This window comes from Eleutherodactylus coqui, chromosome 13 (assembly GCF_035609145.1).
Source record: "Eleutherodactylus coqui strain aEleCoq1 chromosome 13, aEleCoq1.hap1, whole genome shotgun sequence".
In the NCBI taxonomy this organism is placed as follows: domain Eukaryota; kingdom Metazoa; phylum Chordata; class Amphibia; order Anura; family Eleutherodactylidae; genus Eleutherodactylus; species Eleutherodactylus coqui.
Window position 1 is genome coordinate 43,865,275 of NC_089849.1, and position 26,367 is coordinate 43,891,641.

Consider the following 26,367-nt stretch of genomic DNA (forward strand, 5'->3'; position numbering starts at 1 on the left):
TGGCCTAGGCTGCAACCAATGACAGAGCTCAATAACCATTCCTGAGTGTTGTCATTGGCTGCAACAGCTTGTTTGGAGACGATCAGGCTGACTGCAGCCTGCAAAGATGACGTCAGCGGGGAGACGAGCGGAGAGAGGTGAGCACGAGCTCTTTATTACGGTATGAGTCTACACTGGGGGACCTCTCTCCAATAGTTTTTGAATAAATTAAGATAGGATAACTTATTGCAGAAAGTTATCACAGTCAAGTTGAACTTTGTTACACGCGTGGATTCACCCTCTACTGCCATGTCCCCCAGCCTTGTTATCCATTATCAGTCTCTCATTCAGTCTCCCTATAGATTTATCTATAAATAGTATAAAATTGCATGATGTTCTCTCCCGGTGGCCAAAATTAATTCTCAGCTGACAAATCTATGAGTTCATGGTTATATAATTGCAAAGTCTTTCATGTATTAATTAGTGCAAAGCTGCGATGAGTAAAGAGGCAAACTGGTTTATCTGGGTCAGCAGCATCTTCTGGAACGCATCCTAGATGGTCAGGTGCTTTATATTTACACTTCCATCGGTGCTGATCGTGTCCTCATTATGGAGTGGATGCCGCTTGCTGAATATATGTCACTAGCGAAACTTCCTGTATAGTTTAGAGAACCTGACACATCGGAGACTTTGTCCTGGTTATTGGCGGCTTCTGGCACGGCTCATGCTCTTTCCTCTACATCTCACCTAACCGCTGGAAATACATAACTACCAATTGTTTGGATTGTCCCGGTCTGCTGAGTAAGGTATGCATTTAACTAGATATCGTAGACACATTTTATAACAAACTCATGACAGTATCTCAGTTTCACCTTCTATAATAAGAAAAAGATAAACCGAGACATCTAAGGTTGGGTTCCCGTATGTTCATCTATCATGTTTTTAGCCATCTAGCGTGGTAGTGGAACATCAAAGGGAAACTGATGCCACTGCGGTGCCCATAGTATTCTATGGGATTGTTTAAATGACATCAAGCACATTAGTGTTGACGCTGGGTGTTTCCCTGTGCCAAGCAAAAAAACTTTGCATGCACCAACGTTTGCTATGTTACTTCCTTTGCTTAGTTGGCCAAGAGGAAGCAAAGTGCATGTGGACAAAACGCATGAGCAGCATCACCAGTTTGGTAGAAAGATCATGGAGAGCAATAAATCCTAGATTATAGTGCCATAGGGTGAATTATAGTGTGTGTGTGTGGGGGGGGGGGGGGTGGATGACATTTGGGCTGTTTATTATTTCCCTTCCCCTGCTTGGTTTCTTTTACATTTTCATGAAAATGTATACAGCTTTAAGGCTGGGTTCACACTAGGCGGATTCCTGGCGGAAATCTTGCGGTTTGGCCGCAGCGAAAAACCGTGAGATTTCTGCCGGCAAAGTGCTGCTTCAAAACCCGCGGCACTTAACTACAGGTTTTGAAGCTGCCTGGTCGCACGCTTTTCCGTTGCGGCGGGCGCTCCTATAGAGGAAAGTGCAGCCGCAGGGGATAGAAAAAAAAAAAGAACATGCTGCGGCTGGCGAATCCGCACCGCAGCGCCAGCTTCTGTCTGCTTTGCTGTGGCGGATTCACCGTCCCGTGTGGACGAGATTTCTGGGAAATCTCGTCCACATGGCCAGCTAATCCTGGGATTAGCGGCCGCAGGCGGATTTGCCGCGGTGAAACTCCGGACGGAATTTCCGTGGCAAATCCACCCAGTGTGAACCCAGCCTAAGAGATGAAGGCTGTGGTGGGTGTTCATGGAAGAAGCGGAAGTACTTTTCCAGAAGTGTGGTTGTGGGCACAAGAGAAAGAGAGGAAACCTGCTACATTGCTGGTCTCCAATTTCGGGCAGATGGCACATGGACATTCTTTTACGTCCGATTTTCGGCCAGAAAATTTGACAGAAATAGCACCCATTCATTTGAATGGGTGTAGGGACAAGGACTTTTTTTACACGTACTAATAGCCCAATTTTAAAAAATTGCAGCATGTCCTATTTTTGTCCGATTTTAAGACAAGAATAACACTTGTCAAAGTGCAGTGTTCAGCACATCGACGAGATGTCCGAGTGCTGTCCGATGCAAGTTGCTCCTAAGAATCTCGGGCGCAACTTTTTAATCACCCTTGTGCATGAACCCTCCAGGAAAAGGACATTCTGCCTTGATCCCGTTTCCGGAACTCCGCAGCAGAGAAGAGCAGTGTGGGAAGAGTTGTGAAAGTAGTGGATACTCGCACAGCTGTTACATCGAGAGAATTGCGCAATGCAGCTTTCAATCCTTGGGCATCCTATAAAGGTCAGGGAGTAGCACTAATGTGTGTACACTTTGAATTATTCCTTTAGTTGAAATTAAGGGTACGTCCATATGTAGTCGGAAATGCTGTAGATTTTCCGCAGTGGAAAATTTGCAGCAAAATCTGCAGAATTTCCGCATCAAAAACACAACATTGTTGCAGATTTTGACTAGGATTCAGCTGATTTCAAGAAAAGAATGAGCAGTATTCGAAACCATGGTGTTAAGCAGGTTCTGAGCTTTCCATGGAGAGCAGGTGAGCTAGGATCCCGTAACCCCTACTCTGTCTCCCTTCCAAGAGCCAGGGATGTTTCTGTTGAAACCCCCGTGTCATCTAGACCTGCGTCTTGGGAGCCCATGCCAATTTTCTCTGGCCCCGTTACAACAATATAGTTCCATTCCGTTTTCTAATAAATGTCACCATGGCTTGCCTAAATATTACCACTGTTGGCCGCCGTTTAGTTTGCAGGGAGCCATGAGAGCAATTTGGAGAGAACTAATCACATTTGGTGTCGCCAGATTCCTCTCCTTGACTTTGAACTGCCAATTCTACTCAGGACTTCCCCTATTAATCAGGGCAGAGTCAATGAAAAGGGCATCGTCTGCTATGGGAAATTCAGCATGACCATGTTTTATATGGTTGCCTACTTGTTGGAATTGGTGCTATATACTATGTTGATCTCTGCCTCCAACTCAATATCACCAACTGAACTCACAGGTTTTTACTTGATTCTATTTGTAGGCTTTTTTCTCACATTGATTCTTTGTTACATACCATGTAAAGAGGTTTTCTGGGGCTTGATTTTTTTCTACAGCTGTGGAGTGTTGTAATTAGAGATGAGCGAATGTACTCGGTAAGGGCGATTTCGCAATCGAGCACCGCGATTTTCGAGTACTTCACTACTCGGGTGAAAAGTACTCGGGTGCGCTGTGGGGCGGGGGGTTGCAGAGGGGAGTGGGGGGTAGCAGCGGGGAACAGGGGGGAGCCCTCTCTCTCTCCCTCTCCCCCCACTCCCCGCTGCAACCCCCCGCTCACCCACGGTGCACCCGAGTACTTTTCACCCGAGTAGTGAAGTACTCGAAAATCGCAGTGCTCGATATGCGAAATCGGCCTTACCGAGTACGTTCGCTCATCTCTAGTTGTAATAGAAAGAAAAAGCCATATTTGCCTCCTTCAGTGACTCCCCTCCAGCAGTTGAGCGCAGGTCCCTGCCGCACCGAACCCGGAAGATGCTGGCTGCAGTTATGTACTGTTTAGTGTGCATGCGACCACACAGCCAATCACAGGCTTCAGTGATCATGGCAGAATTACCGCTGAAGTCTAGGATTCGCTGAGCAGTCATGTACACAGTGAATGACACGTGACCACAGCCGGCTTCTTCAGGGTTCAGTCCAGTCGGGATCGGGGCTCAAGTGTTGGATGGGGAGCCACTGGAGGAGATGAATATGGCTTTTTGCCTCGTTTCACAACATTCCATAGGCATAATTTTCTTTATGTCCCACAAAAGCCCTTTAAAATTGTGTTCATTCTTCAGTGTTAAAACAACAGTCTACTGCAATGATGGGAAAAATCTTAAATTGGAAGATAAATGTGTCACCTTGTACATGCACAAAGATGACAGATCAGCCCAGGTGTGGCCAGGTTCGGATGTTAGAATTACAATTAGTATACTCCACCTAATTAAGGTTAGCAATAGTGCATTGACATTTCCAAATGTCATTATACATATTAGGGAGTCCTCTTCCTGTTGATCTCCGATTACTGCTGACGTTGAATAACATAGTCTAATTATTGGTCTATAGACTCAGGCGCAACTCAGATTAAACAGCACATAGACACCAGTCCATGTGCTGGGTATTAGTGTACCTTGACGCCACCGGAAGCTAGGGGTTTGACAGGGGGAACGCCCCTGTCACACGCCTAGCTCCCGATAGGGTGAAAGCTGGAAGGGCCTACCAGCTTAAATAAGTAGCTGTAAAGGTAAAGAAGCAAAGTAACCCTCACCCTTAGCCTTCCGGGGCCGCAAAAAGAAAAACTATCCAGACACTACAGCGGTCACTCTGACCGCAGCAGCCGTCCCCCATTGAATGTGGATGCTTGTTTCCAGGCGCTGCCTCAGCACTCAGAGGTGGGTCGCAGGCGGCGGCTCGGTGCTACATGACCGCCACATCTGGAGCCTCGCATCACTGTGAGTGCAGCAGGTGTCCCACGGTAGCATCTTGAGCCTCGCTTCCGTGCGGTGGCTGTGTTCTGAGGTCACTTGCGGTCGGCGGGTGTGTGCCGGTCCCCCGCTGCCGTACCATGTGGAGGCTCCGTCTCGGACGCTCCCTCTGCGCTCTTAGCTGGTAATGGTCCGCCGCCTCAGTGCTGCCTGACCGCTGCTCCCCCATTCACAGCTCAAGCAGCTGTGGCAGTATGCAACTTCGGCCATTAAGTGGAAGGACGCTCTGATGTCCCTGCTGCCGAGGCGGCCTGCCCCTTCATCAGTCAGTAGGGTTCCTCCTTCAGGGCCGCAAGCGGGGGAACACCGTTGCAGCTGTGGCCACCGCTGTATGCCATTCGAACAAATGTTTTGTGGCCTTCCAGGACCTGCAGGGAGTTCGGCTCTGCAGCCAATCAGCATCAGGGGGCGTCACCCCCTGTCAATCGTGATTCGGAGGACTTCCTGGTGGCGTCAAAATACACTAATACCCATGTGCTGTCCAATATGCATTCAAGTGCATGGGATTGAGCTGCAATAACAGGCATAGTTGCTATGAAATGTACAGCACTGAACCGGATATGCAGTGAAGTGCCGCAGTGCTCCCTCGACTGCTGCCACTTCATACAGTTGATTGGCATGGGCCCCACTGATTCGATATTGATGAGATATCCTGAGGATAGGGAGTAAGAAAGTGAATGGGACTCAGCCTACAGTTCCAGCCAGGGCCACTGCCAGTGCATGGAGTTGTCGCTTCCACAGGCAGACAGCTGTGCAACAGGGGGGCCCAGGTTCAACTTTGTGCTGTAATAAGCTCTGTAATGGTTCTCATAGTTATGTAATTTGGATGGCCGTCAAACATTATTGCAGTTTGTGTATTTCTCAATGGAGTGTTGTATGTGACTTCCAATTGGTTGCAGACGTTAGGTGGGAGAGATGTAGGACTTGAGATCATAGAGAGCTGCAAGCTGGAGAGCCAATCCAGTAGTACTGAGCCTTAAGAAAGACTGCAGTGCCAGGAGAGAGAGCTGCCAAAGGAGTGAGGAGTCAACTTCGGGAGCCATGAAGGGCATGTCCTGGAAGACTGTGCCTGTAAGAGAGGGTACGTGGCACAGGAAAGGAGGCAGCCGGTGTTTGAGAAGCGCAGCTCCATAATGCACTAGAACCAACGTTGCTGAGAGAACAACGCTGCAGGGAATTCAGCTAGAGAGACTGCTACAAAGGATTCACACCACTCTGCAAATCAGGGTACCCCCAACAGATGTCAAAAGACGCATCACCTACATTTTGGAACCAAACACGCTGGAGATCTGTAAGTGGGGTGGGACCTCAAGAAAAGGCTGACGTGTGCACATGGGTGGTGACTTAAATGTAGGCCTGCCAGTTAAAATATGCGTGTTTGAGCCGAGAGCAGAAAAAACGCATATTTACCCGCCAGTTGCGGATAAGTTATTGGACAACACTTGCGTTACTTTTGCACTGTGTGTGGGCGACCACCATTGGTGGGTTGAAACGTTGGGTGGTACTGCCATGTATTCTACGGTTGAAGTGTGTCGCTGATCTTAGTGATTTATAACAGATTGTTGCCATCCCCCACTCAGGTTCGTTAAGCTTACTCTTAGTTAGAGTCAGTTAGGTTGCCTAATGTTTCTGAATAACCTCATAATACTCATCTATTAACAGAAGCTTCTACTGCCGACTTCATCTCCAAGTTCATTTATTACAATAAAATAGTTATTTTTGTAAGCCTTGTGTCCGCATCGTAGCCTGCGTCCTGTGTGGCCTGCCCTACTGCAACAGCTGCACTAACACCAGCCTGGGAAAACAGCTGATTGCTGGAGTCCCAAGCGCCGGACCACCGCCAATCTGCTACTGATGGCCTATACTGAGGGTAGCTCATCAATAGCCAGAAGTGAGAGAACCCCTTTAATAAAGATCAAGGGCAGAGCAGTTACTTGTCTGGGAAAGAACTGCTCCATTCTGTATTGTCAGGCAGGGCACTTGCATATGGTAGCACTCCTGCCCAATCATTAAAGGAGTTTGCAGAGGACTAGAAATAGGGCTGATGTCCATGGGTGGGTTGGATTCCACAAGGTCTTCTTTTTTCTCTACTGCAAATGTGTGTGGAAGTACTGGCTGACGCACATGCGCAGTAGAGTTCTTTTTTTTCAAACTCCTGCTTTCCCGCAGATCGGAAAAGCCGTCCGTGCGGGAATGGCACTAAAATGGAGCATGCTGGGATTTGATTTCCGCACCCACAAGTCTGCAGATCAAACCTGCATGCTTTAATTCAGTTGTGGATAGAGATGAGCGAGCATACTCGGTAAGGCGATTTACTCGAGAGAGCATTGCCTTTTTCGAGTAACTGCTGGCTCGTCCCTGAAGATTCGGGGGGGGGGGGGGGGGTGGAGAGTGAGAGAGATCTCTCTCCCTCCCGATCTCCTCCGCAACCCCCGCTCACTTCCATGGCCCCCCCGAATCTTTAGGGACGAGCCAGCAGTTACTCGAAAAAGGCGATGCTCTCTCGAGTAAATCGCCTTACCGAGTATGCTCGCTCATCTCTAGTTGTGGACGCCCATGTTTCCCTATGGGCGGCTTGAACTGCGAATCATCTGTGCGGGTTCCACACGCGCATTCCGCAATTTAAATCCACCCGTGGACAATGGGCCAAAGGATGACATTTCTCCAGAAACAGTGCCACATCTGTTCATGGGCTACGTCTGGTACTGCAGTTCAGCTCCATTCACTTGATGAGATGGAATACCAGGCGCAGCCCATGCACAAACATGGGGAAAAAATAGACCCCTTCTTCTGGTGCTGGACAACCTTCTTTAATAACTCTAAAAATCCCTTTAAGGCCGCTTTCAGACGGCTGAGAATATTGTGCGCGATTTGTGCGTTGCGAGATTCACAAATCTCGCACGAATATGAACCCCATTCTTTGCAATGGAGTCCTATGCATGAGCGTTTTTTTTTTTTTTTTTTTCCCCGCACCGCATCATGCTCTATCTTGGCTCGTTCCTCAGAACGCATCACGCATTGTTTACAATGGGATAGGAAAACACATCGGCAGGCGTTCGCTGCGCCCGCGAGTGCGATGCAAGATTTCCTATTGACACCTGTGTTATCAATGCCAACCCTATCTCGAATCCTCGCCTCATTCATTTAAAGGGGAATCTATTTTGGCCAGTGAAAGACAGACCGATTCCACTACATGTGTGCATGTTGCACACGTTTTATTGTGCATGTGCGTTTTGACATACATGTGTCATCCGTGTGTCATAAATTTTTCATATGCACAAAAAAAAAACCAAAAGAGAAAAAAAAAAAAACCAAGAAGGCCCCATAAATGTCACTTTGTTTTCCATGTTGCCTGGCAACATGCCTAAAAAACAGCGCACATGTGACAAACAGACCGATTTCACCATGCTTTTCAATGACTTCATTCCCGTGTGCGATGTTTCCTGTCCCGCGATGTTGCGAGATTTGTTATTTTTGCTATTTGCTATTTTTTCTCGGCTATGTTTCCCTATGGCGCCTCCGCATCGCAACAAAAAAATTTGCGATGTTCTTGCGATACGTTTTTAACTGCAACTCCTGTTGTCGTCTATCATGCGAGAAAATCGTAGGCTGCTACGATGATTTTCAAGGAAAAAGCACTGCTGATGCTCAAACATCGCATGAGCAAATATGCGATTTTCTTGCGGTGATATCGCGCTCGCCAGTGTGAAGCAGCCCTAACAGCTCCTTCACACGGGCGTATTTGCACATGCAGTTCAGAGAGAATACAACCATTGATTTCAACAGTTTTGTACACATTTCCGTATTTTGGGTGCGCATTTTTCGCACAAAAAACCCGCAGCATGCCAAACATCCCCATAGAAGTCAATGCGGGGGCGCATATACGCACGGAAATGCGTTCAACACTACGTAATTCCGCTAGAATAAAAGAACACATCTGGAACTCATTAGACGAATCAGCCATTTCAAACAGGGCGTGCTTGCATCCCGCGCGCAAAAATACATGCCCTGTGGCCGAAAAGGTACAGCAAACTATGCCGATACACATGCATTAAAGTATCGTTTATAGCGCAAATATATTGGCCTCAGGCGCGCACAAATGTGCATACCCCCTGTGAAAAAGCCCTTATTGTTGCGGATTCGCACCAGAATCTGCGTTGTGAAAAACGCTCAGATTGGCGCTAATCTGCGCACAGATGCCCGCAGCTACATATGCGAATCCGCGTCTCGACGGTGGATTATGTGGCAGATCTGCATCAAAACACGTGTAAAGATTGCCTCGGATTTCGATGCAGATTTGTTGGCGCTGGATTTTTATGCCACGTGTGAGTCAATCCCTAAGGATCCAGCCGAGGGGGGCATCTAGAGGGGAAGGGGGGCTCCAAAATCAAAAAGCCAGTTGCTACTATGACAAGCGCCTCCATGGCAGCTACTATGCCCCTGTCTCTGGGCAGATGACACATGGTGGCAGGGGCACTGTCTATGGCAGTGCCAGCCCAGAGGAAGCCACAGACACACAGTCTGGCAGTGTCTGGCTCTTTGTCCTCTCCACACATCCCAGCTCCTGTTTTCCATTCCTTCTCCTCCCCCTTTGCTCAAATCCCCAGGGAGGAGGAGGGGGTCACATGACCGGGGGGCGGGGCCTGTCCTTGTCTGCAAAAAAAAAAAAAAAAAAGCCATTTTGAGAGAGAAGAAAAAAAAAGAGAGAAGAAGAAGAGGAAGAAGAAGAAGAGGGGAGGAAGAGGAGACAAAGGGAGGGGGAGACAGGCGAGGAGGAGAGGAGAGTGCTGAGACTGGAGGGGGAGGGGAGAGACAGTGGAGAAATAATCCTGGAGACAGGCGGACCACAGAGAGAGCATCATCATCATCAGGTAAGGGCGCTGGGGGCGGACCCAGGGGGGATGTGCTCTTTGTTGGGGGGGTGCTGAGGTTGGGGGGTGCATTGTACTGGGGGTCCCCCTCTGTCCCCCATGTGTGATCCTTCCTGCTCACCCCCCCTCCCCAGCTTGTGCTGTGTCTACTCACCCCTCTCCCCACATATGTCTCAGTCTGGGGGGCTCATCCCTGCCCCCCTTTATAATCTGGGGTGATCCTGTGCATTTCCAAATGTTACCGTCACATTCTTACTCCATAGTCTGATTTACCTTTTTTTTTTACCTGTACGGTTGGCGTTCGATCGCGTGGTAGCGCAAAAGTCATGGCGGAAATGTCCTGGCCAAGATGGAAAACTTTAGTTGTTTACCCCACAGATGCATTATTGGGGGCTCATCCCCATAGCGCTTACTAAATTGACATGTGATTGCGCTCGGATTTACGTCATTTCATTACACAACGGCGGTAAATCTCTACGTAGAAGGCGCCTTTAATCTTTTGGGGTTTTCTGCTATACACTAAATTTTTTTTATCCCCTGCATCCTAAAAAAGGGGCATTTCTAATCCGCACCTAAAGTGAATTACGGTGACAGTAATGTGCCTACCCAGGCCGGTCTGACCATTATCAGATGTGCGCCAATCTAGGTAGAAGGGTGACCGGACCAGCAGGTGACAGGGTGGCAGCGGACGGTCCCTTTATTTACTCCATGCATGACAGCGTGCATCTTCCCTGTCTTCATAGATGACTATTTTTAACCCTTGATTGCCGTTACCAACTATAGTCAAAAAAATCGGATTCTGCCAAACTGGAAAATGTTCTGTCTTGTCAGTTATTAATGACATAAGTGACAACCAGTATGGCTGCTATCACAGCCCCCAGATGTCGGATTCGTGAGTTTACCTCGTCCTACTCCCAGGATCACTGCGCAATTAGGAAGATTTTCAGAAATTGTATTGGCAGCTGTATTGGACTTTACCCAACTTTCCCAGGACCAGATATTCGGACGGAACGATAGAATAGAACGTGACAGAAGAGGACGACTCAAGGACTTTTTTTTTTTTTTTACATGCAAGCAAGATTTTGAGTAGAGTTGTGCTTGAAGTGCAGATATGAGACGGCGAATCCTGCAGGCCGTGTGGACCTTTTCACGTGTGTGACGGGGTAAGCAATGCGAGGGCTATTATCTTGTACTCATTGCGAAATAGGAAACCCAACTTGATCCGAGCCGTTCGCAAAGTGTGTTGGTTGACACAGCGGTATCCGAAATGGGTATTTCCGTGTAGATTCTGCCTTCGAAATCCGCGGCTAATCCCCGTGCGCAAAAGGTTTCAGCATTGTCAATGGGCTAAATCCACGAAGCTATTTAGTGCGGATCTGCATGAAGTCGCGGCGCTCATATATATGGCCTTCACACGCACTGATTCAGAATGAATGGCGGACAAATAATCGTGCATACTGTCGTATCTCCCCCGTACACTTTCATCGTTGTCGGCAGCAATCCGGCGAAATGCGCTGCTGCTGCTGCTGATCTTCTTCAACCGCACAAAAGATACGATCATCCGATGAGCGAGCGTTTCCTCATTCTTCGGCTGATTGGGTGCAACTTTCACAGCGTATTGATTGGGCAAATTACGAATGTTCTTGTCCGATCAACAGGCTGCATAAAAGTACCGTAAAACTACTGCTACCATATATGTTCTGCCTTACCAGTAGTCATCGTCTTCTTTCCCCTTTTCGGCAAAATTGGGTGGCAACCAATGGCCACCCTTACATCTCGCATAGGGGTTGTCATTCTTCTGTGTTACACTTATGAATCGTAATTCCCCCAAAAATAAGACCTATCCCAAAATTAAGCCCTAACCAGATTTTTCAGAATTTTTTTGGGAGGTTTGAAATCTAAACCCCACCCCAAAAATTAGCCCTGGCTAGATTACATTAAAAAAAAAGCAATACATTACCTAGCAAGCTCGGACCAGGTCCTCCCGCTTCTCTCTGGAGCTCCAGCTCGCTTGCTTCAGTCCTCGTCCGCCGACAGAAGATCGCTTCCTGGTTACAGAATTCACAAATCCCGCTTTCAGGAAACAATGGTTCTAACTGGTTCTTGAGTGCTGCTAAGCCGATCAATGCAGCGCACGATGAACCAATGCGATGGCTCTGATTAGTCCATCAAGCGCTGCATTGATTGGCTAAGCAGCGTTCGAGAACCAATCACAGCCATTGCATTGTGGAGGCGGGATTCATGGACTGGCTGAGTCGTGGCATTGATTGGCTAATTCATAAATCCTGCCTCCACAACATGATGAATGTGATTGGTTTTTGAGCGCTGCTCAGCCAATCAATGCAGCACTCGATGAACCAATCATAGCCATCGCATTGGTTCATTAATTACTGCATTGATTGGTTGAGCTGCGCTCAAGAACCAATCAGAGCCATCGCTTCCAGGTGGTGGAATTTATGAATCCCGTAACCAGGAAGCGATCTTCTGTCGGCGGCCAAGAACTGAAGCAAGCGAGCTGGAGCTCTGGAGAGCAGTGGGGGGAACCGGACCGAGCCTGTATAATAAGACCTGGTGCCTCTTTTGGGGCAAAAATTAATATAAGATTGGGTCTTATTGTCAGGGAAACACGATAATTAGAGATGAGAGAGCATACTCGTTAAGGCGATTTACTCGAGAGAGCATCGCCTTTTTCGATTACCTGCTGGCTCGTCCCTGAAGATTCGGGGGGCGTCGCGTGGCGGTGGAGGGGAGCGGGGTGGAGAGTGAGATATCTCTCTCTCTCCCTCCCAATCCCCTCCGCAACCCCCCGCGGCCCCCCCGAATCTTCAGGGACGAGCCAGCAGGTAATCGAAAAAGGCGATGCTCTCTCGAGTAAATCGCCTTAACGAGTATGCTCGCTCATCTCTAATGGTAATACATCCCCCACCTCCCCCATCGCTCTATAGCTAGGTACATTTGCTTATCAGGACTCTAGGAAAGCTGGGTGAAAAAGCCTCTGGAAGCCGTAATATCATAATGGAAGAAGCTACAAAGAGTTTCTGGATTTCCCAAAAAGCCTTAAATTGGGTTGATTGCTAAAGCCGAATGTGAACACTTGTATTTTCTAGGATTCCACGTATCTCTAGACGCTTTATCGCAGTGGAACACAAAATATAGCTAAAAGCCTTTAATTCAACACTTTGGGATGCGAAAAGCTCGATGACAAAAATAGACCCATGTTGGATTAATAGTTATTACCGCGGCGGATTGTCTGCAGTCCACGGTGATTTAAACGGAGTGTCCAGGTATGACAAATGATTTTTCTATACCCTGTTAGGGAATTCTGAGTTAATAGAAGGGGGCACTCTCTTCAGAACCCCCAGCTTTTGTTATAAAGAGTGTCCCTCGAGCTGGAGGACCTGCCCTGTCCTGTCCGGTATTACATTCACGGAGATGAATGGGAACTGCATAATACTTCATTTACCTTGAGGTGGCGCTGCAGAGAAGGTAAACCCTTTACCGCCAGGATTACAGTTGATCGCTGGGGTTCCCAGCACGGGGACGCCATGTCCAAAGCAGAGAACCCCTTTCATGTTTACCTTTAAACTCCCTGCAGATAAGTACATGCTTGTTTAGAAGCGTCCAGCAGTTTGGAACATCTAATAATCCGGCGCAAGAACCTTACTATTTGTGTGTCAGACTCCGATCAGATTCACACGGGCGTATTTACGTGCGTAATATTCAAAGAATAGAACCCACTGACTTCAACAGGTTTGTTCACCTGCGCATTTCGGTGAGGGAAAAAAATCAGCAGCATACTCTACTTCCCTACGCATTTTCGCATCAAAAGTCCCCATAGAAGTCAATGGCGGTGCACAAATGCGTGCGCAATACACTTGGAGACGTGTGAAACATTGCATAATTGCGCAAGCAAAAGAAAACATTTGGAACTCATTAGACTAATTAGCCATTTCAATCAGTGTGTATTCTTTTGCCATGCGCAAAAAAACATTGTTAATTCCACAAATACGTAGCGCTCGTGTGCGTGCAAGTACGCTTGTGTGAGTCTGGATTTGGGTTATGTTCACACAGTGTTTTTTGCATCAGGTTTCGCATCAAATTCACATCCCATTACAATTAAAGGCAATCTGCGCCAAAGTCTATACGAGGCTTTTTTCCGTACATAGATTTGAAATCCCCACACAGAGAAAATTACATGTCACTACGTGACGTGGAATCCAGGCTGAATCTCCACGGAACGCACACACGAAATTACGCAGTTTAGAAGCGTTGAGTTCACATGGAGATCTGCAGGAATAATCAACGGTACAGACGTGGATTTCTGCTTTGGAATTTTGCGGAATCCGCATGGAAAGATCAGACGTGATTTCCACCTGTTAGAACATAATAGCCTTAAGGGCGCCTTCACGCTTGTGATAAAATCACGCAATTTTCGCATGATGCGAGAGAGGGTGAGAACGCAGAATTATGAAACCAATGATTTTCAAGGGTTTCCCTCATGCGATGTGGAGTGAAAAAAAATCGCTGCGTGTCCTATCTATCTGCGTTTTTTTTTAAATCTCCCATGTTTCCCTATGGTGCCTCCTTTTTATCGCGTCGCAAAGCACTAACTTATGATTTTCGTGTGATGTGATGCGTTTTTAACGTTCGATAAAATCAGCAGCCATGCGAGATTACTGGCGCAAAAAAATCATGTGAACAAAGACTCGATTTTCGCCGCGATTTTCTCACGGCAAAATCACGATCGCCATTGTGAAGGAGCCTTAAAGGACCCGTTGACATTTTTGAACTACATATTACATTGGTATACATGTACACTTTAACCGAAAGTCTGCCGATTCCTCTGTTGCCGCGCTGGACACACGATCAAGCTGCTTCGAGAATTTGGGGACTTCAACTAACGTCCTTCAACTTTCCGTGCGTCTTCTCTTTTGGCGTGAGCAATATGGCACGCCGTTAATGACGACGTACATAGTCTGGTCAAATGTGCTGGGGAGATACTAATAATTCTGCACATATGCGCAATTTGTTTGGAACCCTGCATATGTGTGAAGCCTTGTCAAGCATAGTAGTCGGAGTGATTGACCTGCGCCAGATTTGTCTATCCACATCCGTAAGGTGACGTGCCCGGTAGTGAGGGATGTAAACAAACAAAATTTGGCAAAATTAGCCAAAAATGTATTTGGGTTGGTTTGTGGCTGGGTAAGCTTGTATAAAAAGTAACGATATCGGAGTCGGAAAACCGCTTTTAAAGGTATAAATTCTGGTCGCCAGATTCTCTTTTGTGGATCCGCGAAAGCGTTCCTAGCTCTGTTCCTTTAAATAAATGTCTGCAGCGAACGGTATAATATTATGTCTCCCCTGGATGCGTCTCCCCGCTGCACCAGTACAGGATCGTGCAAGCGCAATATTTCTCTATCCTCATATGATACTAATAAAAGCCATTTCCAGACGCTCTGCAGGTTGCTGTTCTAAATGCTTTCCGGTGTCCACACGTAATTCATCCGCTCTTCGGCGCATGTTCACACGGGCGGTTTTCACATCCGTATTTTGCGTGTATTTTGCAACTGACTGCACACTGACCCATTCTGAGGGTATACAGACATGTTTTTTTTTTTTTTTCCTTTTTTACATGGACTGTTAAAAAATATCCTATCACATGTCCTGTTGTGGTGCGACAGTCTCCCATTCAAGTTAATGGGCGCACACAAAAAAACGTAAGACACGTGTGTGCACTGTGCTCTCCACTGGGCATTGCTGAGCGACTCTAGAAAAAAATTGGGGTACCTTCCTTTTATTTAATTTTAATTTTTTTTTTTGCATATGAGAAAAGCCGAGCAGACGCAGCTGAGGCGCGGACGTAAAAACGGACATTTACATGCATTAAAATTGTCCTGTTTCTCATGCACTAAAATAAGACATGCTTGTGCAAATAAGGACTTTGACCCCGTTCACATCTGTGTCTCGCAGTTATGTTCCATTTCAGCGTAGGACAATGAAAATACTGGAAATGCCGGCACGTGCTGGACACGAATGGCGCCAAAACGGCCCCCATTGACAATAATGGTATCTGGTAGTCCGACTGGCATTTTTATGGATGAAATAGCGTGAAATCTTGTTGTATTTCATCTGGGATTTTTTTTGTGGGATCTGTGCTGGAGGCCCTGACACAAATGTGAATAGACGCTTATGGGGAAGGTTCATCCAGAGCCTCCTAGTTCACGAACTGCACTGAAGCTGTACAAGAATGTACAGGATGGGGGGAGGATTGTTCTATATAACCATGCAGATTGAAATGCCACTCAGGGTCAGTAGGGAGCTGGGTGACAGTGCCCATAGGAAGACCGTCTGTGTTGCCCTTAGCAACCAATCAGAGGTAAATTACAATTTCTCTAACTGGTAAAATTGAGCGCTGGTTGGTTGCTATAGGCAACTGTTCAGGTCTCCTTTATCAAAACTGATCAATAGCATAACTGCCCGTGTTGCCCATAGCAACCAGTCAGAACGCAGCTTTCATTTTACCTGAGCAGTTTAAGCCCTCATGTCCACTAGCTAAATGGAATTGCGGATTCCGCAGCGGATTTCATTGGCCATCCGCGGATAGGGAATCATTGCCATCCACGGTCCATTAAATTGATTTTTGCACCCGCGAATGGCATTTTAAAAGAATTGCGTTTTTCACGCGCGGGAGAAAAAACGCGGCATGCTCCATTTTGCCGCGGATCGGCAACATTGCTATCACATATAGCATGATAGCAATGTGTGCGGATATCTACATGCAAAAAAAATACCATTTAGGCTATGTTCACATGGGGCGGATTTGCCGCGGAAATTCTGGCCAGAATTTTGCCGCGGCAAATCCGCCTGCGGCCGCTAATCACATGATTCGCCAGCCATGTGAAAAATCTCATCCACACGGGATGGCAAATCCGCCGCGGCAAAGCCGGCTGAAGCCGCACTGTGGCGCGGATTAGCCGGCCGCAGCATGCTCATTCTTTTTCTTCCTCCGTTGCGGCTGCGCTCTCCTCTATGGGAGCGCCGGCCGCAGCGGAAGAGCGAGCGGCCGGGCCGCTTCAAAACCCGCTGCTAAGTGCCGCGGGTTTTGAAGCAGCGCTTCTCCCGGAGGTAATAAGCAGCAGTGAAAAACCGCGAGATTTCCGACGGGATTCCGCTGTGTGGGAACCCAGGCTTAAAGCGTATCCGCCGCGGAAATCCGTGGCAGATTCGGCACGGATTGTATTTTTCGAGTGAACATGAGGCCTAAGAAATGAAAGCTGAGCTGTGATTGGCTGTATGAGCAGCAAGTTCAGCCTTAGGCTAGGCTACATTCACGCAAGCGTCAATCTCACGCCGTTTTGTGTGTTGTCAGACGCACAAAACTCGCGTGAATATAAATTCCATTCTTTTGAATGGACTCCTACACATGAGCGATGTTTCCCCTCACAGCGATGTTATGAGGTAAAACATCGCTGTACGTCCTATTTTTCCGCATTCCTCAGAACGCATCGTCCATTGATTTCAATGGGACAGTCAAAGATATCGCATGCCGTGTGATATGCCCGTGAGTGCGATGTGAGGTCTTCCATGAAATCAATGGCAAACACTTGCTGATTCACCGACGCGCGTGAAACAAGCATCGGAGGGTCACAGTTCCACAGAAGTGATGTGAGGCGCTTTTGCATGAAAAACATCTCGTATCCGCGGGTAAAACGCACGTTGATATCAGGTTGGGTTCCTCGGCCCGATATCGCGCTCGCCCGTGTCAAGGTAGCCTCATTGTTTTCATAAATGAAGCCCTCTGTTTTGCCTATAAATGTTGGTATATTCCATGTTTTCGGGCTACTAGGGGTTGTCACCGCTGACCAGTGTGCGGCTCATCACCCCATTATCATCATTAGGCCTCATGTCCACGGCCGTACCAGTAAAACGCTGCCGTGGACAGCAGAGACCACGTATGGAGTGTACTGCGCATGCCCGCGTATCATCCATGGACGTTCATTGACTCCATGCACTGCGTATCACGCAGCTGCATGATACATGGTGGAAAACGCCCATGGACATGAGTTCAGTGTCTTTAGGGTACTTCATACGCAGCGGAATTAGTGGAGATTTTCCACAGCGGGAGGTATGCGCCAAAATCCGACTCAATTTTCATCTCAATTAAAAGGGTATAATCTGCTGTGGACTTGCACCAAAATCCGCAATGTGTGAACACACCCAGGAGAGCCAACCACAAACCCTGCTGTGACATCAACCGCCATCTACCGCACGGTTTATTATTTCTTCCGCTCTCTGCCTATAGGGGCAGGAATATGGGAGGAGTCGCACTTTACAAGGTTTAGTGCCTTGACATCAGCCGCTGTCGGGGATTTGTGTCACGTTTGACTTGCTAGAAAAGCGCAGCATGCGAAAACAATGGGAACCTTTATGGGACTTCGACAGATCCCATTATAAGGGCTCATTCATACGGGCGGTTGACGGTGTATTTCCGCCTGTGTGAATGAGCCCTTAGTCAAAGTTGTCCATTAGTTGTCATTTGAATCGGTATGTGGTGGATCCGGCAAAGCATCATGCTCTAAACAGAAGCCGTGACGCCAGTGCCTATATAGCTTTATATGTAGCTGCTACGATTTTTGAAGGGCCTTTTACACGGACTGATAATCGGGAACAGCTCTTCGTCCGAACATACATTCACCTGATCATGCCCTGTGGAAGGTGCCAGTGAGCAGCCATTGTTTGTCAAGTCATTGGATTTTTCATGTGCCATCAAAAATCCTCTGTTGTCACGTAAACAAGAATGTGCTGTCGATGAAAATGGAAGAATATGTGCCTAAAGGATCGTACTAACAATTACTCGGTTTCATTTATCAAAATTCTCTAAAAGGAAGACTGGCCTTGTTGCCCATAGCAACCAGTCAGAGCTCTTTCATTCTACCGGAGCAATTGCAGTTGAGCTCTGGTTGTGCTCAACGAGGCCATTGTTGGGGTACTTCACACGTAGCGGAAACTTCTGCAGCAACATTTTTAAAAGTTTTTGACTCAGAATCGGCTGCATCTTTGCAGTTGATTTTATCGGCTACGACGTTCCCCCCTTACCTCGCAATTCCTGGCGCTGACAGTGCACCCCTTCACTCAGCAGCCTATAGAGAGTGCAATAGTGGCAGCGTTATTGCGCTCCCTAGTGGACGCCGGGTAGAGGGCACTTTACACACCTGTCCCACGTTCATGCTGCTCCGAAATCGGGAAGCTTGAATTTAGTGACCAGTTCCCTTCAATTTTTAAGGGCACCCTAAACCTAAAGTTTAATATGGTCACATTTTAACTTTCTGTTAAGGTCTAAGGTTCCTTTTACAAGGGGACGCTTGTTGAGCACTTCACCGCCCGACAGCGTCCCAACGATTATCACATCTGTGCAATGCCATTCAGTGAATGGAGGCAGAATGCGCTGGAGATCTGGTCTGACGACCTACCTCCATTCACAGTAAGCAGGCAGCCGTTCACAGACGATCATCGATGCCTGCCTAAACTGAACAGCGAATGAATTATTATTCGTCATTCAGTCCCCGGCAGTGTTTACACTAAACGATTAGCATTCGGTTTTGCACGATCCAGCGATAAACTAAATGATAATCGTTCCATGTAGAAGGGCCCTAAAGCCTTGTTCACACTTGTGCTATAATTTCCGTTGTTCAGTTCTGTCATAGAAGCTAAAATATGGTAAGTGCCGATGGAGTACTTTACTGACACGGAAGGGGCTTGATTGACCCTGCTGACTATAATGGGGTCCGCCAGGTTTTTGTCATGCTGCCCGGTATTTTATTCAGACGTTCCGACGCAGATGTGAACAAAGCCTGAGGCCGTACTGTGCTGCAGCCTTCTGTCACAAATATTCAATTTCCTGAAGTATACCGCTGATGAAAGGTGCCATGTGTGCCACAGTGTAGGCATGTAATGGTATGCATTACCAATAGGCTTCTGTTGTGAAATAAAATACCAGAGATTGCCAAAAGGAATATATATTGGAATATGCCAGATGCAGGTCACCACTTGTGATGTGAACACAGTCTAAGTTCAGTTCAGTACAAGCACAAGGGGACCTGGTGTTTCTGGGTCTTGCAGCTATATATAAAGGCCATCTGAAACCAGCCTAACAATTGTAATAATAATCTTTATTTGTATAGCGCCAACATATTCCGCAGCGCTTACATGGACGGGGAATACAGAAAGACAAAAGTACAAAAATTACAGAACCACGGTTACATAGTAATCAGGTGATGGAAACAATAGGGGTGAGGGTCCTGCTCCAACGAGCTTATATACTACAAGTAATGGGGTGATACAGAAGGTAAAGGGCTGGAGATGTGCACAGTATGGCGAGGTGGAGAGTGAGGGATGCTATACACAGACAATGGTCAGACATTTAGCCATGTGACGGCAGAAACGGTATGACTACAGGGGGCAGTTGATAGTGGCTAGCAGGGATTGCAGTCAGTAGGTCAGGGAGCATGTTATCAGGCGGAGTACAGAGGGGTTTGTTTAGGGAATGTGGTATGCCTCCCTGAAGAGGTGCGTTTTTAGAGCACGCCTGAAGTTCTGCGAGTCCTGGATTGCCCGGGTATCTTTTGGTAGTGCGTTCCAGAGGACCGGTGCTGCTCTGGAGAAGTCTTGGAGGCGGGAATGAGAAGTTCGAATTAAAGGGGCGCTCAGTCTGATTTGGTTAACAGAGCGGAGAGCCCGGGCTGGGTGATGGATTGAAATGAGGAAGGCAATGTAGGGGGCGCTGCGCTGTGGAGGGCTTTATGGATGAAGGTAGTGAGTTTAAAATGAATTCTGTATTTAACGGGCAGCCAGTGCAGTGACTGGCACAGGGCAGAGGTGTTCGAGTAGCAGCTGGACAGGAAGATGAGCCTGGTTGCCGCATTCATTGTACTTCTATAAGCTGCGGACTTTTGGTTTACTAGCGCTTTAAATGGATTTGTTATTTTCACAGCATCGTTGCCAGGGAAAGCTTTTAAAATCCGTGGGGACATTGTGGAGTTTTATGATTGGATAATCTGCAGCTGGCCAGGCAAGGGTAGATGTAGCGTCGGTGGTGGGTATGATACCTGTCTGCCTGCTCTTGGCCGGCCAGAATCACGTGTTTCAAATTATGCCCATTTGTATGAAATAATGGAAGCATGGCCAGCCTTAGCTACTTGTAACCCGTGCGACCACACAGGGCACTGGGCATCAGTCGGTAGGGGCGTGCACAGGTGGATTGTAGACTTGGGCGATTGTTCCCATTGAGTCTACCTGGGCAGATAATTTACTTCTTCTGTGTGGAGCTATGTGAATTATCCTCCTCCTGGCTCTGTCTCCTGCCCTCTGATGTTCCACGGTGCCAGAACACAATCGCTTAGTTTTGCTACTGTATTTATGAGCTTGGTTCTGGTATTATATCTGTGCACTCTGGTTGGTTCATGTTATATTTACATTATGGGCTTGGTTCTGGTGCTATGATAATGTTACAAGCTTGGTTCTGGTGCTATGATAATGTTACAAGCTTGGTTCTGGTGCTATATTTATGTTATGAGTTTGGTTCTGGTGCTGTACTTATTCAATGAGCTGTTCTGGTGTGGATATGCTGCCATCTTGCTGCTTTCTGCAGAAGCAGAATACGGCAGACCGTAATATATATATATATATATATCATTTTTTTTCTTATGATTAGAGTTCTGGTGCAAAAAATGGTAATGCACAGAGGGGGAAATTTACTTGGCCTGGCATTTCTGACGTCAGGCTTGGTATAATTTCTCCCTGTGCACAGTGTGCTTAATACATAAAGAGATGCATCCTGGCACCAACATGTGCCTTCCCAGAAATGTACGCCAGGTCCAACCTGGCATACATTTCTGGTAAAATGTAAAGTAGTTTCTGGTGTAAATTATTCATAAATCTGTTCGTCTAGGGCTGCCAACCCCCATCCCCCCCCCCCCCCCCCCCCCCACACACACACTCCCCTTCAATAAGCCTTACCCACTTTTTGGAAAAGTGCCGGGGCTGGCGCAGAGTGAAGAAAGTTCCTGACTTTTTGTGCAAGAATTTGCAACTTTTTTTTACACCAGAGACTGGCATAAAAACCTTTATAACTATAACCCATAGTGCCATCTAACGTAAGGCTGGCATTGCATGGATGGATACTCCATATCATACACAGCTGTTCTTAACATGCTGAAACACATCTGATCATCAGAGATGTACAACTCACTCTACCTGTGATGATCAAGCCAAGAAATCGTATGGGGATCATCCCTCCTCCATCTACTGGCCTGCAGTTACCCAACAGCCTGCAGGGGGCAGTGTTTCTAGTGGTTTTTCCTAAAGCAATGGCCTTGTGATAACAGGAGCACGCATAGCAGATGAATGAATATATATATATTTCTCTTTTCATTACATATTACATGACACCGTTAACCCTTTTGTTGCTGCTTATGGTTTAGATTGGCATATATTTATTTAATTCTCTCTTCTTCTTTTTATCTGCAGCGTCCCCCTCCCTCTTCCCCTCCCCCTGCTGCACAATGCATCGGACCATGCGGATCAAAATGACTGAGCTGAACCCGCACCTCATGTGTGCCCTGTGTGGAGGGTACTTCATCGATGCGGCCACAATTGTGGAGTGTCTGCATTCCTGTAAGTGGATGTTGTTCTGATTGAATTCTATGCATTATGATAATATATGAAACCTTGTTATTAGTACAGAACTGACTATGGCAGGCGGGTATGGAGCGTGACGGGATATCATACTGGAGAGGCATCACATCTGGCTGTGACACTTCATCGTATCTGTCTATAAATCGGTGCACAGAAATTTCTTTATTGCCGAAAACGCTAGCAATAGTTGTAATGCTTTACTGCATCCTTCCGGATGTGGGTGTCTGCAGGTGTGGGCTCCTTTCATGCCCGCTGACACCATGGAGCTCCACCATACTGATACTTTGTTTTGGTTGTCTTTCCACAGTCTGCAAGACCTGCATCCTGCGCTACTTAGAAGCCCACAAATTCTGCCCTATGTGTGACTCTCAGGTGCACAAAGGACGCCCGCTTCTTAGTATCAGGTGGGTATTGTGGAGGGCGCTATGAGAGCTGCCAAGTTTCATGGCTTTCGAAAGGTATTTAAACCGTACAGTGAGTCGTACTTTGGCGCTATTGACTTCTGATACTTATGATGGCAGCAACATCACAGATTGAAGTACTGTTCTTGACATCAAACATATCAGACACCTAACTGATCATATTAACCCCTTAGTATAGAAGCCTGTTTGCAGCTTAATGACTAATTTTTCCAGTTTTTTTTTCTTTCTTTTTTCTTCTATTGTCCTATTCTTAGAGCCATAACTTTTTTAATTTTCTGTCGATATAGCCATATGAAGGCTTTTTTTTTTTTGCAGGATTTTTTTAATGCCATCATTTTGGGGTACATATAATGTACTGTATCACTTTTATTAACTTACTTTTCAGAGGGATTTTAAAAAATTGCCATTGTTTTATTGGATTTCATTTTTATGGCGTTTAGTCTGCAGAATAAATAATGTGACAACCTTATTCTCTGTGTGTGCCGGCACGATTCAGGCGATACCAAATCGATACCAAAATACAAATTTATTTTTTTTTTGTTTCCCTATTTTTGTACACTGAAAATACTTTTTCTTCTCTTTATTTGCTTTTGTGTTGCTGCATTCTAAGAGGCAAAACATTTTTATTTTTCCTTCGACAGAGCTCTAAAACAAAAAAAAAAAAGAAAAAAAGATTTATTGTTTTCTATTGCTGCATTCTAGGACCCCTGACATTTTATTGCTGTCAACGGTACTGTGTGAGGGCGGCTTCAGACGACCGTATATCGTGTCCCTCTCTGCAGGAGAAGGAGGCTGGAAGAGCTGGGAGCAGTGCACTGAGCTCCCGCCCCCTCTCCGCCCCTCGCCACTATTTGCAATGGGAGGGGCGGGGCATAGCTAAATTACAAGAAATAGCTCCGCCTCTGCCCCCCCTCCCATTGCAAATAGTGGCAGGGGGCTGGAGCTCAGTGCACTGCTCCCAGCTTTTCCATCCTCCTCCCCCTGCAGAGAGGGACACTGTATTTATTTTTTTAACGGCTTGCATCGTGCAGGTTAAATAATGTACTAGCTTTTTCATGTGGGTCATTACAAAAGCAGTGATACAAAATTTATTTTTATTTATTTTTACATACTAAGGGAAAGGTGGGGTTTTGATTTTAAATTTTTTTCAGATTTTAAATTTTTTTTTATTTTTGTCCTACTGTGGGACTTTAGGTTCATAACTATTAGATTATTTGTATAACATACTGCAATGATTCATTATTGTAGTGTATTACATTGCCTATGAAGCTGAGCCTAATAAGCCACTGTAGATATCAGATCCAGAGGCCATCTTAAAGGCTTCGGGTGCCATAGCCATAGCAACCCATCCGGACCATGTGATTACATCATGGGGGTCTGATGGGTGACAAAGGGATTCTAGTGTAAAAGATTCTGCGATCCAACGAGACAATATTATTTTGTTCAGGTATTTCTGTGTAACTAGGCAGATGTGACACTAAACAGTGAAGGAAAGCTAGGTGGCAACACTTGTTGGAACATCAATGGCGGCCATATTGAAAGCCGAAAACTAGAACTACAACCTCAATTACAAAAAAAGTTGGGTTGCTGTGTACAATGTAAAGAAAAAAAAGAAAGAGAACACCTATAAGATGGGGAAGTTTGACATTTTCCAATGTCATTTTAAAATAATCAATTAAGAAATTGATGGCAGCAACACATCTCAAAAAAGTTGTGGTGGACCCATGTCTACCATTGTGTAGCATCCCCTCTTCTTTTTACAGCAGTCTGTAAACATCTGGGATGTGAGGAGACAATTGCTTGAGTTTTGGAGATAAATGTTGCCCCATTCTTGTCTGATGTAGGCTTCTAGCGGCTCAGGAGTCCCGGGTCGTCTGTCGGATTGTTCATTTCATAATGCGCCAAATGTTTTCTACTGATGAAAGGCATGATCACCCGGACTCTTCTACTGCAAAGCCATGTCGTATGTGGTTTAGCATTGTCTTGCTGCAATATACAAGGCCTTCCCTGAAAGACACGTTGTCTGCATGGAGCATGTGTTGTTCTACAACCTCTATATACGGCTCAGCACTGATAGCACCCTTCTAGATGTGTAAGCTGCTCATGCCATCAGAGCTGCCGGCCTATGAACTGTGTGCTGATAACAAGCTGATGGTCCCTCTCCTCTTCAGTCCGCAGGACACGCCAGCCGTGGCTTCCAAAAAGAATTTCACATTTTGATTCTTCTGAATCATAGAATAGCAGAGATGGAAGGGACCTCCAGGGTCATCGGGTCCAACCCCCTGCTCAATTCAGGATCACTAAATCATCCCAGACAAATATTTGTCCGGCCTTTGTTTGAACACTTCCATTGAAGGAGAACTCACCACCTCCTGTGGTAACCTGTTCCACTCATTGATCACCCTCACTGTCAGAAAGTTTTTTTTCTAATATGTAATCTGTGTCTCCTCCCTTTCAGTTTCATTCTATTGCTTCTAGTCTTTCCTTGTGCAAATGAGAATAGAGCTGATCCCTCTGCACTGTGACAGCCCTTCAGATATTTGTAGGCAGCTAATAAGTCTCCTCTCAGCCTTCTGTTTTGCAAGCTAAACATTTATATAGTAAATCCTGCATTGAGCAGGGGGTTGGACCCGATGACCCTGGAGGTCCCTTCCAACTCTACCATTCTATGATTACCAGATCCTTTAATCGCTCCTCATAGGACATGATTTGCAGACCGCTCACCATCTTGGTAACTCTTCTCTGAACTTGCTCCAGTTTGTCTATGTCTTTTTTAAAGTGGGGCTGTCCAGAACTGGATACAGTATTCCAGATGAGGTCTGACTACAGAAGAGTAGAGGGGGATAATGACCTCACATGATCTAGACTCTATTCTTCTCTTAAAGGGGTTGTCCTGCGCCGAAACTGGGTTTTTTTTTTTTTTTGCATAGGCCCCCGTTCAGCGCAGGACAAACCAAGGGATGTGTTGAAATAAAAAAAAAAACATTTTACTTAGCCGAATCTCCTCTCTGCAACTTCTTCCTTCTTTTCCTCCAAGATGGCCGCCGGGATCTTCACCCACGATGCACCGCGGGTCTTCTCCCATGGTGCACCGTGGGCTCTGTGCGGTCCATTGCCGATTCCAGCCTCCTGATTGGCTGGAATCGGCACACGTGACGGGGCAGAGCTACGCGATGCCGCGTAGAAGGGGCGGACCCAGAACGCCGCTCGTGCCCGGACCGACCAGAAGGGAGAAGACCCTTCTGCGCAAGCGCGTCTAATCGGGCGATTAGACGCTGAAATTAGACGGAGCCATGGAGACGGGGACGCCAGCAACGGAGCAGGTAAGTGAATAACTTCTGTATGGCTCATATTTAATGCACGATGTATATTACAAAGTGCATTAATATGGCTATACAGAAGTGCTTAACCCCACTTGCTTTCACGAGACAACCCCTTTAATACATCCCAGAATTGTGTTTGCGTTTTTGGCTGCTGCATCACATTGTTGGCTCTTGTTCAGTTTATGATCTATTAGTATACCCAAGTCTGACAACAGAACAGTTTTACCATTTTGCCTCAGTCCATTTTAAATGAGTTTTGCCCCAGAGCATATGACATCGTTTCTGGATTGTGTTGATAGATGGCTTCGTTTTTGCATGATGCAGCTACCTTCCATCTATGGATTACATGGCGAACGGTATTCACAGACAGTGATTTCTGGGAGTATTCCCGAGCCCAGACAGGGGGTTGAATTACAGAATCATGCCTGTTTTTAATGCAGTGATGCCTGAGGGCCTGTAGATCTCAAGCATCCAATACTGACAGCCTGACCAGTGTATTGTGCACATGAATACCCCCAGATTCTCTGAATCT

The 26,367-nt window shown here is 46.6% G+C and overlaps 1 protein-coding gene across 2 annotated transcripts in view; it reads left to right on the forward strand.

The window, feature by feature from the left end:
* The first annotated feature begins 575 nt into the window (after positions 1–575).
* Positions 576–26,367, forward strand: part of PCGF2 (polycomb group ring finger 2) — a 39,642-nt gene continuing 13,850 nt past the window's right edge. The window contains exons 1-3 of one of the 2 annotated variants that reach the window (XM_066587982.1): positions 576–785; positions 21,923–22,069; positions 22,398–22,494. In XM_066587982.1, the coding sequence (XP_066444079.1) occupies positions 21,958–22,069; positions 22,398–22,494 (209 nt within the window). In that variant the 5' untranslated portion in view covers positions 576–785; positions 21,923–21,957. Of the gene's footprint in view, positions 786–9,202; positions 9,398–21,922; positions 22,070–22,397; positions 22,495–26,367 lie in introns of those variants that run through there. The other variant, XM_066587981.1, reaches the window with a different exon arrangement.